We start from the raw sequence: 18,514 nt of genomic DNA, 5'->3' as shown, positions 1-18,514 counted from the left end.
TCTCTTTAAAAAGAAAAACTGTAACATACATCTGTGACCTAACAACAATATGGTTTGAAATAGTTTCCAGATCATTGAACTGTGCAATACCTTCAAAAATGGGATGACAAAAGGTCGCAGTGGGAAGTTAGTAGCTTCTTGCAGTTTGGAATGAAATTCTTCAATTGTCAAAGTAGAATTCTGTAGAAGGAAAAAAAATTCTGTCTTGGTGACATAAACAATGAAAACACTTAGCAAGAGAAATAATAGCCAAAATATTCTGTACAAAAATTTTGCTTAATACCATGTTCCTCCTAATGCAATATCAGAAAATTATGCATGTTACACAGTAAGTAAATATACTCATCTAAAAATATAGATGTAACTACATCTGAACACAGTTTCACTGCAGTGGGAGTGAATCATTTTACAAACATCCATTTCTTAAGTATATAAAGAGCAGCACTGAACTCTCAGACATTCATTGTTCATGGCTTGAAGCAAGGGCGTGAGCATCCAGAGTGCCAAGCACTTCTTATATGGTGATAAACACCCTCACCTCCGCTGGATTTCAAAGAGTTAAGGGTGCTTGCTTTTCAAACAGAATTTGCTTAATCCACATAGAATAGGAGGCACCATGGCAGTACAAACGCAATTGTTAAATTTAAAATGGTGCCCACTATATTTTAATTCTCGGTAGAGGACTGGGAAGTAACAGGAGCATATTAACGTATGTATTATAGGTGTATATAATTAACTTTTTAAAGACACTTATTCCTCATCCGTTGACAAATATATCTCAAAATTACTAAATCATATCCAGGATTATATCATATACTAGACAACCATACTCAGCAGAATTTTTTACTACTTACATTCACTTGTACCTGTGCAAACCCATGCAAGGCAGTTCAGAGTGCAGGGAAATCACAAAGCTGTCACTGAAGGCATAATTTGAGGACAATGGGCTGCACAGGTCTAACTGAATAAGCAGGACCTCTGTTATAGGTGATGAGGTTTAAGACAGAAAAGGTCCCAGCTAGATTTCCAGAGCCCAGATGGCATTTGGCAAGTTAGAAAACAGTGCTACTTATAAACAGAGGAGCACACCTGATAAGGAAATCATTGAGAAACAATAACATGGAATCCCACAAAGCCACCCTTAGGGTTCCATTTTTCAAAGCAGAATCACGTAAGTAAGCCTAAAGTTGAAGCTGTAGTTACTAAGCATGGAGAACTGTCACCTTCAAGCACACATTCCCCAGATGCTCATTACATTTTACAGACTTTGACTCCACTGTTGTTGCCAGTTACCTCAGCCCATGCAAGACAATTTCCCTGGCACACAGCTAATTCTACATTTCCACTGAAGTCAATGGGAGTTTGGGGTATGTAACTAAGTGCACAGTAGGGCTCCTTGCAAGTCATGGAAGCATAACAACATTTAAGTTACACCGTCTAAGGTGCACTTTTAGTTCATAGTTGTTGTTGGTTTGTTTATTTATCATGGTACTGACCAGATTTATTTAGTATTATACAAAAACATCCAGAAGTATGACATCTGTGGCCTAATGACAGGTTTCAGAGTAGCAGCCGTGTAAGGCGCCACAAGTACTCCTTTTCTACCTGTGGCCTGATATTCAGTGGTGGTAGCACTTGCAGCTCCAGATGAAGCAGTGGCAACTGAAGTGGTAACATCTGGAAATCAGACCACGAATTTTTATTTTCTAGTATATCCAAGCCCTGCTGAATGAGCTATATAGATTTACATGGGAGGCAACATTGCCAGTGGTAATAAGAAGAAACCTGAGTTCAATTTCTAGTGCTGTCACAGGATGGTAAGTGATTATGGGCAAGTCACTTGACCTTTCCACCTTTTAGTTTCTTTGTCAGTAAACTGGGAAAGTTATTCGAGATGTACTGAGAAACAGCATTGTAAAAAGTATTCAGAGTAGCAGCCGTGTTAGTCTGTATTTGCAAAAAGAAAAGAAGTACTTGTGGCACCTTAGAGACTAACAAATTTATTTGAGCATCCGATGAAGTGAGCTGTAGCTCACAAAAGCTTATGCTCAAATAAATTTGTTCGTCTCTAAAGTGCCACAAATCCTCCTTTTCTTTTTGTAAAAAGTATTATTTCTACATACCAGGAATTCCATACACGTACCATTATAAATAACATGATATACAACTGCAATACACTGGCTTAGCACATTAAATCCCTCTTGCAGCTGGCCTAAGTGACTATGGACAGGTCTACACTGGAAAAGGTTATAACGATACCGGCAAATCCTCCTAGTGTACATTAAGCTTATATTAGCAAAAATGGTTTTGCTAGTACAGTGGAACCCCTATTTTACAAACCAATTGGAGATTGAGGAGCTCATAAAAATAAAAAAAAATCATAAAATTAAGCATCTCAAAATTACTGTAGGCATTCTGCATAGGTTGCAGTGTGGTGTAATGCACTGCCTTCTTCTCTTCTTCTTGTCTTTCAAACCACGGCAAAGCAATTTCCAATACACTAAACACATGCTGACTTTTTCCTTAATCAACATCACTTTTGTTATGCAATTTTTTCATCACTGGGAAAAATGGTTTGTATAACTGGCTATTCGTAAGATTGGTGTTCATAAAATCAAGGTTCTATTACAGGGGTTCTCAAACTTCATTGTACCGCGACCCCCTCCTAACAACAAAAATTACTACATGACCACAGGGGGAACCGAAGCCTGAGCCCCACCGCCCCGGTGGGGGAGGGGGCAAAGCTGAAGCCGAAAGGCTTCAGCTCCAGGCAGAAGGCCTGTAACCTGAGCCCCATTGCCCAGGGCTTGGGCTTTGGTCCCAGGCGGAGGGGCTTTGGCTTTAGCCCCGGGCCCAGCAAGTCTAAGCCAGCCCTGGCGACCCCATTAAAATGGGATCGCAACCCACTTTGGGGTCCCTACCCACAATTTGAGAATCCCTGTTCTTTTATATAGTTTATACAGATTTCCATGCAAAATAAGCTATACTGTCAAAAGCATTTTTATACCGGTATAACTGCTCTACATAAGGTTTTCTTCCAGTTTAGACATGTTTTTATTTATTCATTTATTTTAAATCACACCCCGAACTGAAATTACTATACTGGCAAAAGTTTCTAATGGAGACCTGGGCTGAAACAGCCTACTACTTACTGACAGCTAGTAGATACTTCTATTAGCTCTAATGGCAGGGTGCAGGGAGGCAGGTTCTCATGGTCCCAAGTTCCATACTCCCAGAATAACCACAGTGCATGCATGCATGCATGTTCATTACACAACTATTAATAAATCTTCCAATTTTTAAAGTTAAAATCTACTATGAACAAAAAAAGATAACAGTCACTGTTATTTGCTTACCACAAGTCCTAGCACAAGGGTACGTACTCTCTCCCCAATCTCTGGTGAAATGTCATTGCCAAACTGCTGTAAGGTTGTAAGAAATCTCTTCAGTTTGCTGAGTTGCCTTGCTCCACAAGCTGGTGGTAATTGCTGATTAGCCAGAGAGGATGAAGAGGAAGATGATGGCCCATTGCTAAAGCCATTAGGTGGAGATGGAGCTCCATTTAATGCTGTTGGTGAATGGCTAGTGCCATTGGTTACTGGTTAGAAGAAAATGGAAAGAAAGAACATTTATAAGTTTAAAGTTTTCTGTGTTTCACCTCAAAATTGATTGTGTAACTCTGAAAATATGAAGTAGCTGATATTTTGATTCCATTGGTATAATTAAAGATAATTAGTCTTTTGATAGAATGACTCTCCACAGTTCATGTATCTTGCACAGAAGCTGGTAATAAATGGTGTATGGATCTGGATAGCACTAGCTCTCATACACACATGCCAGACACCTGAAATGTTTTCAGACCAGAACAAACATCATTTGGAGGTCAGTCTTTTGTCATGGGCTTATATTAGTGTAACATTTTTTTTTAAATAAACTGCTCTCGAAAGAGTACACATATATTTAGTGGAGGCTAAATTTATCTCTGAACATTTTAAATCATGTTTTGTACACACACTGGACAGCTGTGTTTATAAAAACAGGACTTTCAAGTTTTAACCTTATGCCACCCAATTAGAAGACTATTTTCTTTCACACATATTTTGTAGCCACTAACATACAGAAAGATGGATTTGTATAAAAAGATGCAACTGGTGCAATGTTCACTGTGAATTTATTGTTAAGATTGAAGGCTTGTAGCCAAGTCTCTGGACTGGGCCTTGGGAACAGATATGGATTTTCTTTCCTGGCTCTACCTCAGACTTCCCACATGGCCTTAGACTTAGCCTCTTCATGTCGCAGTTATCTTTCTATAGAACAGGTCTGACAGTACTTCCCTACTGCACAGTGCTGTTGTGTGGAACCTATTAAACGACTGTGAAGTGTTCTGATTTTGTGGTAATGGGGGCCATGTAAGTACCTTAGACAAATATTATCATCATCATATTATTAATGATCAAATAAGAGGCTATAACTCACACATATTTAAGAGAGAAGGGGGACTTGCTTTAGTGTTGCTATGCTAGCCTGTCTAGTTTTGAAATTCTTGTTCTCATTCTCCAGAAATGTACCAAATTAAGGCCATCTTTTTCCCCATACAGACCTACCCAGAAACAGTCATCCAAGCAGAGTGCAACTGCTGTGGGTTTCCTACTTTAATAGCCAGAGCAGCAAAGGATGAGTTTTGGGGCAAGGGAAGGTCCACACATTTTAGGGCAGATGGGCCCCAGCTGGGAAACCCTACCTTCTTGTGCAGATTACACTAGCATTTAAGCAACAGACCTTAACAAAAGTTAGTGCAGAACAGCTGTGCCCTGGAGGGGCACAAAAGACTCTACCTTTGGTGATGCTGTTCCTCACACACAGGAGTGAACAATATATTCCATCTAGTGCGGTGGCACCAGGGCCATCCTTAGGCATACGCGGCTGCATAGGGCACCCAAAAATTTGGGGCACCCCTCGATCTTAGTGTCCCCCCTTGCATGTCTTCCTATCCCTGTTCTGACCCTTCCTGCAGGCTCCCACCACAGTGGCCTACTGCAGCCTGGTGAGTCTTCCTCTGGACAGGTTTCAGAGTAACAGCCGTGTTAGTCTGTATTCGCAAAAAGAAAAGGAGTACTTGTGGCACCTTAGAGACTAACCAATTTATTTGAGCATAAGCTTTCGTGAGCTACAGCTCATTTCATCGGATGCATACTGTGGAAAGTGTAGAAGATCTTTTTATACACACAAAGCATGAAAAAATACCTCCTCCCACCCCACTCTCCTGCTGGTAATAGCTTATCTAAAGTGATCACTCTCCTTACAATGTGTATGATAATCAAGTTGGGCCATTTCCAGCCCAGATCCAGGTTTTCTCACCCTCCACCCCCCCTCCACACAAACTCACTCTCCTGCTGGTAATAGCCCATCCAAAACCTGGATTTGTGCTGGAAATTTAGATAAGCTATTACCAGCAGGAGAGTGGGGTGGGAGGAGGTATTGTTTCATGGTCTCTGTGTATATAATGTCTTCTGCAGTTTCCACAGTATGCATCCGATGAAGTGAGCTGTAGCTCACGAAAGCTTATGCTCAAATAAATTGGTTAGTCTCTAAGGTGCCACAAGTACTCCTTTTCTTCCTCTGGAGGGGATCTAGTACTGAAAAGTGAAAAAGCCTTCCAGCCTGCCAGACCTATTGCACAACGTTGAAACTGTTAAAGAACCATTCAAGTGGTAATGAAGCCATTTAACAGGCATTTGCCAACCCACAGGTATATACTGTCAGTTTCTGAAAAACAGTTGGACATTACTGTAATAGTTACTCAGAACATGCTAGTCTACAGGATCTTAGTTTAAAATTTGCTTTAAAAATATTTCATTAGTGTGTTGCTGAAGATTATAAAAATCACATCTCTAAAAAATCCTTGCATAGATTTTTAGATGCACAAGCTGAGAATTCATCTTTAGTCTTAAGTGCTTGGATCTCCAGACACAGTTTTTTTAAATAAATCCTTCAAAAGACCATCCTTATCTAAAATACACATGTGAGCCCAGGCTGCCGTCAGGCATAGGGGCACAAGTTTGATAATACTGAATAGAGCCCCATAAAACCTAAGGACGGCCCTGGGTGGAACCGACAATGTGCCAGACATGCTCTATGGACCAATGTAGTGGCGGAACAGGGCCATTTGTTGATTCTTGTGCTGGGCAGGGGCCACTCATATTCCAGGATTTAACAACGACCTTGCTTTTGCAGAATCAATGCAGCCTCATAGCCACCCAAAAACTCAACGAGCCCCGAATCTGGCCCATGAGATACCATAAAACATTCTTCCACAAATAATAAATGGAGAATCACCTACATGGGAGGATATCAAATAACAAAATGACAGATGGCTGCTCACTGAAAACACTGGACAGACTGGTGAAACACTGAGCTCACTACTCTCTACATCACAAACATTATTTTAACATTTTCTTAGCCACTGGCTTCTCTCAGACAGTGCCCTATGTTACTTAGGCCATGTCTACACTTACAGGTAGATTGGCACTGCTGTGATTGATGTAGTGATGTCAATTTAGCAGGTCTGGTGAAGACCCGCTAAGTCAATGGCAGAGTGCTCTCCCAATGACTCCGGTATTCTAGAGTAAGGTAAGTCGACCTAAGTTACACTGATTTCAGTTACGTTATTTACATAACTGAAGTTGCGTAACTTAGGTCGACTTACCGTGGTAGTGACCAGCCCTTAGTAACAGGGAGTTATCCTCTCACATAGCCATCCCTATTTGTTGATCACAACTCTTCTTTCACCCATTTTGAGTGCTGCCAACTCTCACTAAATTTCAGCAAATTTACTAAAATTCTGTGGCATTTTCAAAGTGATTTCTGCCCAAGCGGTAGATATGGCAGCAGTTCCATTTTGAGGACACTAGATTCATCGATTCCAAGGCCATTGTTACCATAGATTGACTACCTGTATAACACAGGCCGTAGTAAGAAAAGGAGTACTTGTGGCACCTTAGAGACTAACCAATTTATTTGAGCATAAGCTTTCGTGAGCTACAGCTCACTTCATCGGACGCATACTGTGGAAAGTGTAGAAGATCTTTTTATACACACAAAGCATGAAAAAATACCTCCCCCCCCACCCCACTCTCCTGCTGGTAATAGCATATCTAAAGTGATCACTCTCCTTACAATGTGTATGATAATCAAGTTGGGCCATTTCCAGCACAAATCCAGGTTTTCTCCCCCCCCCCTCCCCCCCCCACACAAACCCACTCTCCTGCTGGTAATAGCTTATCTAAAGTGACCACTCTCCTTACAATGTGCATGATAATCAAGGTGGGCCATTTCCAGCACAAATCCAGGGTTTAACAGGAACATCTGGGCGGGGGGGTGGGGTAGGAAAAAACAAGGGGAAATAGGTTACCTTGCATAATGACTTAGCCACTCCCAATCTCTATTCAACCCTAAGTTAATTGTATCCAATTTGCAAATGAATTCCAATTCAACAGTTTTTCGCTGGAGTCTGGATTTGAAGTTTTTTTGTTGTAATATTGCAACTTTCATGTTACAACAAAAAAACTTCAAATCAAGACTCCAGCCAGAAACTGTTGAATTGGAATTCATTTGCAAATTGGATACAATTAACTCAGGCTTGAATAGAGATTGGGAGTGGCTAAGTCATTATGCAAGGTAACCTATTTCCCCTTGTTTTTTCCTACCTCACCCCCCCCCCAGACGTTCTTGTTAAACCCTGGATTTGTGCTGGAAATGGCCCACCTTGATTATCATGCACATTGAAAGGAGAGAGGTCACTTTAGATAAGCTATTACCAGCAGGAGAGTGGGTTTGTGTGTGTGTGTGGGGGGGGGGGCGGGGGTGAGAAAACCTGGATTTGGGCTGGAAATGGCCCAACTTGATTATCATACACATTGTAAGGAGAGTGATCACTTTAGATAAGCTATTACCAGCAGGAGAGTGGGGTGGGAGGAGGTATTTTTTCATGCTTTGTTTGTATAAAAAGATCTTCTACACTTTCCACAGTATGCATCCAATGAAGTGAGCTGTAGCTCACGAAAGCTTATGCTCAAATAAATTGGTTAGTTTCTAAGGTGCCACAAGTACTCCTTTTCTTTTTGCGAATACAGACTAACACAGCTGTTACTCTGAAACAGGCAGTAGTATTTTCCCCAAAATAATTCCTAGCCTTTAGAAAAACATCCAATCTTGATTTTAAAATTGTCAGTGATGGAAAATCCACCATGACCCTTGGTAAATTATTCCAATGGTTAATTACTGTCACCGTTAAAAATGTATGCATTATTTCCAATCTAAATTTGTCTAGCTCCAACTTCCAGCCATTGGATTGTGTTTACCTTTTTCTGCTAGACTGAAGAGCCCATTATTAAAGATTTGTTCCCCAGGTAGATATGTATAGACTGTAATCAAGTCACCCCTTAATCTTCTTTTTGATAAGCTAAATAGATCGAGCTCTTTGAGTCTATCACTATAAGTCATGTTTTCTAATCCTTGAATCATTCTTGTGGCTCTTCTCTGAGCCTCTCCAATATATCAATATCCTTCTTGAATTGTGGACACCAGAACCAGACACAATATTCCAGCAGCAGTCTCACCAGGGTCAAATGTAGATGTAAGATAACCTCTCTATTCCTTCTCGAAATTCCCCATTTATGCACCTCAAGATCGCATTAGCTCTTTTAGCCACAGCATCACACAGGGAGCTCACATTCAGCTGACTATCCACTACAACCCCCAAATCTTTTTCAGTCACTGCTTCTCTGGATAGAGTCCCTCATCCTGCAAGTATGGCCTATATCTTTGTTCCTAGATGTATACATTTACATTCACTCATATTAAAATGCATAGTTTGCTTGTGCCCATTTTACCAACTGATCCAGACTGCTCTGTATTAGTGACCTGTACTCTTCATTTTTTACCACTCCCCCAATTTCTGTGTCATCTGCAAACTTTATTAGTGATGATTTTATGCTTTCTTCCAGGTCATTGATAAAAATGTTAAATAGTGTAGGATCAAGAACCAATCCCAGTGGGACTTCGCTGGAAACACACCAGCTCCATAGAATCATAGAATATCAGGGTTGGAAGGGACCTCAGGAGGTCATCTAGTCCAACCCCCTGCTCAAAGCAGGACCAATCCCCAACTAAATCAATCCATGACAATGCCCTGTTTACAATTATTTTTCAAGACTAATCTGTTAGCCAGTTTTTAATCCATGCAATGTGTGCCATGTACACTTTATGTGGTTCTAGTTTTTTAATCAAAATGTAATGTGGCAACAAGTCACTAGAGAACACAGTTCCTAGGTCGGGTGGCTCTGCAGAGCTTCAGCATAAGAACGGCCATACTGGGTCAGACCAAAGGTCCATCTAGCCCAACATCCGGACTTCCAACAGTGGTCAATACCAGATGCCCCAAAGGGAATGAACTGAACAGGTAATCATCAAGTGATCCAACCCCTCTCGCCCACTCCCCATTTCTGGCAAACAGAGGCTAGGGACACCATCCCTGCCCATCCTGGCTAACAGCCATTGATGGCTATTAGCCAGGATGACTCAACTCTAGTGTGTGTGCAGAGTAGGGGAAGCAGTATCCAAATCAGGCAAAAGCAGAGAGGAACTGGCTTAGGAAAGCCCTAGGCAGCAGCCACAGCAGCTCCAAGCCATGCTCCTCTTAATGCTGCATTGGGGTGGGTATCTGAATTAATATAGTATATTAAATACAGTAAAGATTGTGAGGCACTTAGATACTATGGTGATGGGAGCCATATAAGTACCTAAGATAATGTAAGTGAGGATTTGGAAAGGATGGGAGTGTGTCACACTATCCAGCAGGGCACTGGTCCAGATGTCCTCTGCCTCCTCACTCACTGCTCTGGGCTCTCTATTGAGTCCAGACAGGAGGGGACAAGGAGCAGTGGACCACGGAGAATGACTTAGAAGGCCCGGCAAAGCAGGGAGCACAGAACCTGAGGAAGGGGCAGGAGAAGCGGGCAAATACTGTGTTCAGAGGAGGCAGTAGATAGGGATTGTCTGGGAAGCCTGAGAAAGTGTCCAAAGAGAACAGGAAGCAGTAGAAGAGGCCCTTCCTTTGTGAGTACATTTTCCATCTGGAAACACACACACACACACACACACACGGTAGGGACTAAAGATGGCACTTTCTGAAAATAATTAAACAACCAACAGAAAAGGAAGAAATACACAATAAATAAATAAATAAACATAAATAAAAATAATTTTTGTTTTAAATCTTATCTCAGTCCCATGATGGTCAAATTTGTAGGTTGGCAAAAGTCTGTGTTGTTGACAAAACAGAATTTAATATTTGCAATTTTCAACAAAACAGTGAACAAGTTAGTGATTCTTCTTCTGTAAACACCAGTGGGCCCAGAAACAGATACACTTGGGCTGTGGACATTCACATATTATTGGAAAACAGACTCTATAACAGTACTGTTTGTACTGTAACTTGGTACTGTTGTAGGCACATGCCAGATCACTTGAAGATTAAAAAGATTTAAACAGAGGAATCCCCTAAAATGCATTGGTTCACATAGATTCTAGACTTATCCAACAAACACAAATTCTGTAAAGCCTACAGATACTGATTAAAGGAAAGCTATGTCCTCTTCTTTTTGTATTGATAATAAAGAGTTTTATAGCATCCATAATTGTGCTTGGCATTTCACACAAGATACAAGTCACAGCTTTGATGAACTTACAATTTAATATTGCAGTCCTGCAACAACTTAAAGAACATGCAAATCTTTAAATACATGAGTAAATCCCTGAGCCTACTCATATGCTTAAAGTTAAACTGTTTTATAAGTCTTTGCACGATCAGTGCCTATGAGTGAAATTTATGCCTGTGCAGAGGGCTAGTACAAATATTATTCACCATTTAAGTCACATGTAAATCCTCCAAATAGGGCTCCTCTGAGATTTAAGAGGTACAGAGGCCTTGCACTGGCCTTCTGCAAAGGAGTAAATTGCATGTGCTAAATGGTGTACCTAACAGACAAGGAGGGGGCAAAGGACAAGGGTTGCAGAAATAACATGGTGCCGCTACTGTGTGTATGCATACATATGCCTACATGGTTCACAAGTATTTACATTAAAAAATGTCAACACGCTCTTATTTTTATATTATAACAATGCAGTGTAAGAGACAAAAATATTTATTTTTAGAAATGGGGGAAAGACAATAGAGTGTTTCGTGAATAATGACCCAGGTGATGGACCAGATTCTGATCTCAGTTACATAGATATAAATGCAGAGTAACTCCACTGATGTCAGTGCAGATTTTTTTGCATTTATATCAGGTTAACAGAGACGAATCTGGTCCACAGTGACTGAGGTAAGTCAAATAGTCACAGGCTAGGGATTTCCAGATTCAATGTGACTGGTTCGAGATAAAAAAGATATTTCAGCATCTTTAGAAAACGTAGTTCTAGAATGACGGTTAATGTAATTTCTGGTTAATGTTTATTAATTTATTCTTTCCCCCTCAAAAACAGATTTATACCTCAGCATTTATTTAAAAGAGAATGCGATTTCATTACCACCACAACAGTAAAGCTGAGAAGAAAGTCTCCATACTTCTTTTATCAGGAATGCTATAACTGGAGCAAGAGTGCAGGGGAAGTTAGCACTGACTATTCTTTCACTGTGCACCCAACCCACCAATAAATTAGGAAACTTCTGAACTGACTGGTTTCACAGATTAAAATGTACTAATCTACTGTGTTCTTAGTTTTGCTTCATGACTTTATTGCAGTTTAATGAATTGCTGTTCTAGCCATGTCATATAGGGCTCTCTTCACATAATTTGATTTCTGACATATAGGAAGAATCAAAATCTCACATGCAAAAGAATATGGAACAAAAGAAGAAAATAAGTCTAATTACACGTTGTGGGTGTGAATGAACTGGTTCTTGGAGCTCCTTGGGTAGTGGGAGGAGGTGGCATTGTTGGAGGCGTCAGCCTGGATTGCGTCTTCACATCCACAGGTGAGTCTGGCATTGTGGAATGCTTCTCAGTGCGATCTGTAACATACCACATGAACATACTACTTTATTTCTCCAAATTCATCAGTTCTGAATAAAAAGCTTAACCATGAACTAAGCAGCTTTAGCAGCTTCTGCGGAAGATAAACACACTTATCTACTCCAGCTTGTTTTTTCAAGATGACATTGTTGAAACTGCACTTAAGAAGGTGTAACACAGATAGGGCCTCATTAATAAACAGAGTCGTATTATCTTGTGTTTTTATTTCTAGCATCTGCAGATGCTACCCCAAAAACAGTACTGGAGCTGCAATAATATCATCTCACTTGACGGCTTTAACATTAGCCAAAAGGAGAAATTAGATGAAGAGTCAGGAAGGTAATAAATCCCCTTCTGACAACTCTGGAAGAACAAAAACCTGAAACGCTTTTGTACAGGTGAGATATTGGCCATAGCCAGCACTCTTCATGACTGGTTTTCCATGTAGCACCTGCTGCCTTCTTCATCTTTTGTCTTTGTAAGTATAATGGATACCAGGGTTAATACTGCATGTATCCTGCCTGGGTTTAACAGTCCACCTCCTGGTTCTTTTTTAAATCAACAAGAAATAAATACCATATGCCATATAATACAAGGTATCTTTGGCAGACACAGGTCCTGTGCATTTATACTAGACTATTACTAATATAAAAAACACTGTCAACTGTTTCAAGTTATACCTTTAACATCAAGGACAACTGCAGGCATGCTCCAATTTTGGGAAATTTAAAGAAACAAAAGGAAAAAGGACTTGACAGTTCTCCTGATGGAAAGATATTTGCCACTGAAACTACAAGATTTAACTCTGTTTTACCAGCTTTTACACCTAAATTCAAGAGGTACATTTGAAAAAAAAACAACAAAAACTTAAAATCTGTATATCAAGAATGGGCAAAACAAAGCAACGCACCATTTACCTATTTAAGGCCATATTGTGATTGCCTTGCTCACATCAGCAGTTCATTGACACTCCTGGAGTAAGTAAGATGATCGTATTTAGCCTTTAATGTTCATTAGCTACTAATGTAACTTTTCCAAAGTCATTCTCCATGAAAAACAATTGCAAAAAATATTTGTTCTTGAAAAGATGAGACCTTCAAACTGTCGATAAAAATGGATACAAGATGCACACAAATACATACATAAAATTATATACACACACATTATATTATACATAATATGCACATATGTGTATTAAAGAGAGATTCCAGAAATATATTTTTTCCAATAGAAATATTTTTAAAGAACCCTTAGAAATAATACCAGTTCATTTAATTTATAAAGAGCACGTAATACCAAAGAATTTTGTGGTCCCAATCCCTTACTATTAAGAAACTACAGAAATACGACACAGCCACATATTCTGCAAAGTTTTGCAGTTGCAGAAGCTATATTCAACATTTTCTCTCTCTTTTTGAAAAAGACCAGTTTCTATAAAGAGAGTTAAGTTAGTTTTTTTCAGACTTTGGAAATAAAAAACCCTAAGAATGAGAAGCTAGAACCATATGAGCGGAAGGGAATATACTTTGTAATCATAGCAGTAAAGAATCTGCAGTGTTGATCTAAGGTCAGTAAACTCAGAAGTGTAGTAAACAGTGTCCAAAAAGACTGGCTGAAATTCTAAGGCATCTACACAGCCAGGTGAAGTGTGGTAACTCAAATAATGGGAGCAATTACGTTTTCCATACACATCTCTCTCTGTATTGCTATGCTGAAACATTTAAACCAACGACTGCAACAAATCATTTATTTAAAATAAAGAACTTTGGAAATTAGCCTCAAAATGTTCATTACTTCCTTAATAGTTGAATTCATCTCACACTCACCTCAACCAACCTCAGCAACAAGGGAATAAATAGCTTTCAACTCATGTTGCAGCTGAGGGAAAGAGGCACAGCAGTGAGTAGAGGCCCTCCTAAATAAAGGCAAATATTTCTGCCATGCCAAGAAAGGAGAGAGAAAGGGAGGCTTGCCAGAGCTGGCTGGGAGATAACAGTGGGAACTGCTGGTCCATCTGGTTTTCATTCGGCTAACACTCACATTGAACTGTTAGAGAAGGCAGTCCAGGTACGCAGATTGGAAGCATGTGGGAGCACAGACACAGCCAGGGAGAAGATGGAGGAAAGAGAGAGAGAAGTCAAACTCCACTAGCAGCCTGCTGTTCACACTGAGCAGGCACAATCTATATCCTCCCGTTCAACTGCTGATAACTAAAAGCAATTCTGCTATCATGAACAATCACAACTTCTTCCTCCCTCCCCACAAGTCCACTTAGCTTTTGATCTGGCCTGAATTTTGGAACAGTCCCTACTCAGAGGAAAATTTAAGAAGCAGACTAGAATGGTTTATATTTTGTTATTTAAATGGACCGTGTAGTTGCACTATTGTACTGTTTTTGTGCTCCAGTTTCAGATTTTCAATATATTATAACCTGTTCATGTAATGATCCAGGATTTCTTTTAAAATTATTTTTATTCACTAATTTATTATGTCCTAGGTTTATCTATAATTACAGTATTAAGTATAACCTATTGTTACCCAGAAATGCATTAGCACCACCTCCTGTTAGGGTGACCACCTTTTCAAAAGGCAAAAGGGGGACACATGCAGGAGCCCCGCTCCGCTCTGTGGCCCCACCTCTGCTCCCTCCTCCCCTGAGCCCCCACCCCTCCTCCTCCTCATCCCCCCAAGGCCATGCACCCTGGCCAGGTCACCCAGGGCAGGTGGAGGGTCCAGGATTTCCCACAGCAGGACCTTGAAGGGGAGAGGAGGAGCAGGGGGCAGAGCCTTGTGACGAGGGGAGCTAAGGCCCACCTCAGCCCCCAACCCCTCACCATGAAAAGGCTGGTGCCATCCCTGAGCCTCTGGCAGACTTGGAGTGCACTGCAGGGAATCTGGGTCAAATGCTGCCCCAGAGTCATTGGGGAGTGGGATTTGAACTCTGCATTTTGGGACTGTCCCACCCAATTCTAACAATGCTACACTTGAGGCTGTATGCTCTCCTGAAATGGGTCAGGTTCGCAGTGCCAGAAAGGAAACATAGACTGCAAAGCTTGCTCTTCTGCCTGGAAGGCACAGAACAACCACACAGATATTGAGCCATCCCAGGAGGATGGCCTTCTTCTCTGTACTTGTGTCAGGGACCTGGAAGACAGGATACTGGGCTAAATGGACCTTTGGTCTGACCTAGTACGGCCATTCTTATGTTCTCATGCTCCTCCTCCGGCACAAAAGCTTCTTTTGCTGCTGCCCCCATTAACTCCCCACCCTTTCCCTGAGCTGTAGACATGTGAGGAAGATGTTGGGTCTTAAAAATTCAGCGTACCGCAGGTGCTTCCCAATTCTATTTACCCACTCACGAACTTGCAGAGCCCTGACTACTCTGATTTCAAACACAGGGGCTCCTCAAAGAAGATAAAGGAGCAGAGGGGTGGAGAAGAATGCTGAAGTGTCACTGCTTATACACACTATTACAAATTCTTGTAATTCTAATTGTGAGCCTTGCAATATTTGTTGTTTTTTTAAAGCCTCAGGTTCTGGAGTCATGTGATTATTACATGAGAATTTTTTTAAATGAAAACTGAAACAGTGTTCACCCTCATACTTCCAAAGAAAAGCCTAAAAATGTGAATCCTAAAAGACTCAAAAATCTAAAGACAAATAAAAAGGAGCCAACATTTATTCTTGTTAAAATCTCATGTTTTGGGGGCTCATGTTTTTTGAATGCTTGGGGTTTGTAATACTGCCCATACATTCTTCACACAAGTCCCATGTGGATTTTTTCCTCTCTGTACATATAAAGGGGAGGGAGAGGATCCACTCCAAAGCCTGAAGAGGAAGTAGGACTGCCAGGCGTCTGGTTTTCGACTGGAACGCCCTGTCAAAAAGGGACCCTGTTAAAAGTCCGGTCAGCAGTGCTGCGGGTCTAGGGCAGGCTAGTCCCTTCCTGTCCTGGCACTGCACTGCACCCTGGAAGTGGCCAGTAAGTCCGGCTGCTAGGCGAGGGAGCCATGGGACTCTGGGCACTGCCCCTGCCCTGAGCACTGGCTCCGCACTCCCAATGGCCGGGAACCGCGGCTAATGGGAGCTGGGGGGGGGGGTGCGTGTGGGCGAGAGCAGCGCACAGAGCCTTCTGCTCCCCCTCTCCTCCGCCTCGGAGCTGGACCTGCTGGCCGCTTCCAGGGTGCGGCATGGAGTCAGGACAGGCAGGGAGCCTGCCTTACCCCTGCTGCGCCACTGACCGGGAGCCGCCTGAGGTAAGCCTGCACCCCTGCCCCAGTCCTGAGCCCCTCCCCAACCCAGAGCCCATCCTGCACCTGTAACTCCTAATCCTCAGCCCCACCCCAGAGCCCGCACCCCCAGCTGGAGCCTTCACTTCCTCCTACACCCCAACTTCTTGCCCCAGTCCAGTGAAAGTGAGTGAGGGTGGGGGAGAGTGAGCCACCGAGGAAGGGGGAATGTAGTGAGTGGGGGTGGGATCATGGGGCAGGGTGGGGTGGGATCTTGGGGAAGGGGCGGAGCTAGGGTGTTCAGTTTTGTGCAATTAGAAATTTGGCAACCCTAAGAGGAAGACATATTCACAATATGTTGGTTTACAGGGATTCATGTGCATTTTCTCCATTTTCATTACATATGGGCTCATATGCCTTGAGTTTGACTTGGAATTCAAAAGAACTAAAAAAAACCCCAACAAAACCCTAGTCAAAACTGGAATTCCATGCGTTTGACATGGTTTTGATGCAAAAGAATAAAACTAAACCCATGCCTGCAAACCTTAATTCACATACGCCTAGGGTGAAATTTGAATTTGTAATTAAACCAGGTGAGTTTTGAACAGCTTCAGGTCCATGATGAAAGCTTCACACAGCCCATATGTTCACCATCTCTCAAAACCTCACACATAATTTAAGAGTACAATTCGAATGGGTAGTGAGAACAGTCTATTTCAGGTTTAAGCGTTTCTACTTCAGAATACTAAAAAGCAGCCAAAACTCTGGAATGGTTACCGTAGCCCTAACCCAATGGGTCTTAAGCCCAGAGGTCCTCCAAACTACAGGAAAAAGGAGACCATCTGCAATTCATTCTGTATTGTTCATTGAAATCAATTCAGGATGGAGATAGATGGTGAAATAATGGGCCAGTCCTAATCCATGCACACAAGCCTCTGGAACAATGACAGATTTAGGATAAATTCAGAAAGTATGTTTCAAGTATGCAGGGATCTATTTCATTTGTTTTGGATTATATTTAAAAAAACATTTTGAAATATACATTCTTGAATTTATTTTACAGCAAAGAGCTAAGAGCTGTGATTTAACCACAGAAACTTTTTGCTCCATTTAAAATTAAAGAATGCTGTAAAACCAACTTTAAATTATGACGTTTCTTTGGTGGATTTTTTTAATTCAAGTAACTAAATTATTCTTGTCATCCATTCAATTTTTGCAATGGGAACTATTTTTACCACTGTTTTTAGCTGTTAAATGAATGTTGATATTTACTATAAGTGTAACTAGCCTTATAAAGTAAATATGGGGAAAAAAACACAAAGAAAAATCCCTCCAAAACCTAAAACATGTGCATGAGGGAGGAAGGGGGAAAGAGATGTGCATGTATTCAAATAGATTTACTTCAGTTCCTGTATCTTAAATGATTTAGTCCATTTTTAAAACAAGGCGGTCTTTCATATATGGCAAAATTTCCTCATAAATGGCAGGCTTCCAAGTCTAATGCATCAAGGAAGGCTGATCTATGGAACAAAATATGGAATATATAAATATTTTCCTGATACCATTTCAATAGCCAATTCAATGTCAAGCATTTCTAGAAGTGGTATGTTTTCAATTTCCCTTTTAAATGAAAAAACGTATGGTATAATACGCTGTGGCATTTATTTTACTTTTAGTTAGAGCAAACAGTTCCAGATGTATATTCCGGCATGAAAGATTCTTAAAAGACGTTCTATATTGATTTTACCTAGTATTCCTGTGCCAACCCACAGAAAAATTGGTGTTAAAGGTTGCTGAATTAAACCAGTTTAAATTTCTACTGTCTAGTTTCCTTTATAACTTACCCTGTAAACCAGCAAAAAGGAATGTTCAAAGCCCCATGCATGTAACAGAATAGAAAAATAAGTTGATCCAGATATATAAATTGAGCTCAAATCCATCTAAAGGATTTTGTACTGGTGACCATCACCATAGCATCCATTCTAATATTACTATCAAATACACTATTCTGATGGTTTTGAGATTGGATAGCACATTAATGACATACAAAACAAGGGAGTGGGTCGTAGCAGTGATGAACTGAAAGAGGAAAGCCCAATTAAGTCCAGTGAAAAGTAATAATTATTTAGCAGTTACATAGCACTTTTCACTCATACATCTAGCACTTTACAAAGGTGGGTAAGTCTCGTTCTCCTCGCATTGATTACAGAC

The 18,514-nt window shown here is 40.9% G+C and overlaps 1 protein-coding gene across 14 annotated transcripts in view; it reads right to left on the bottom strand.

The window, feature by feature from the left end:
- Positions 1 to 18,514, bottom strand: part of RUNX1T1 (RUNX1 partner transcriptional co-repressor 1) — a 152,139-nt gene that overhangs the window by 68,068 nt on the left and 65,557 nt on the right. For 13 of the 14 annotated variants that reach the window (XM_077810023.1, XM_077810029.1, XM_077810028.1 and 10 more), the window contains 3 exons: positions 11,936 to 12,073; positions 3,357 to 3,598; positions 91 to 180 (listed from right to left, as the gene is read on the bottom strand). In XM_077810023.1, coding sequence (XP_077666149.1) covers positions 91 to 180; positions 3,357 to 3,598; positions 11,936 to 12,073 — 470 coding nt within the window. Of the gene's footprint in view, positions 1 to 90; positions 181 to 3,356; positions 3,599 to 11,935; positions 12,074 to 12,991; positions 13,047 to 18,514 lie in introns of all 14 variants that reach the window. The other variant, XM_077810036.1, reaches the window with a different exon arrangement.

The sequence above is a fragment of the Eretmochelys imbricata genome, chromosome 2 (genome assembly GCF_965152235.1).
Source record: "Eretmochelys imbricata isolate rEreImb1 chromosome 2, rEreImb1.hap1, whole genome shotgun sequence".
NCBI lineage: Eukaryota > Metazoa > Chordata > Testudines > Cheloniidae > Eretmochelys > Eretmochelys imbricata.
Note: the sequence above shows the minus strand (reverse complement) of the source record. Positions and strands in the feature narration are given on the sequence as shown.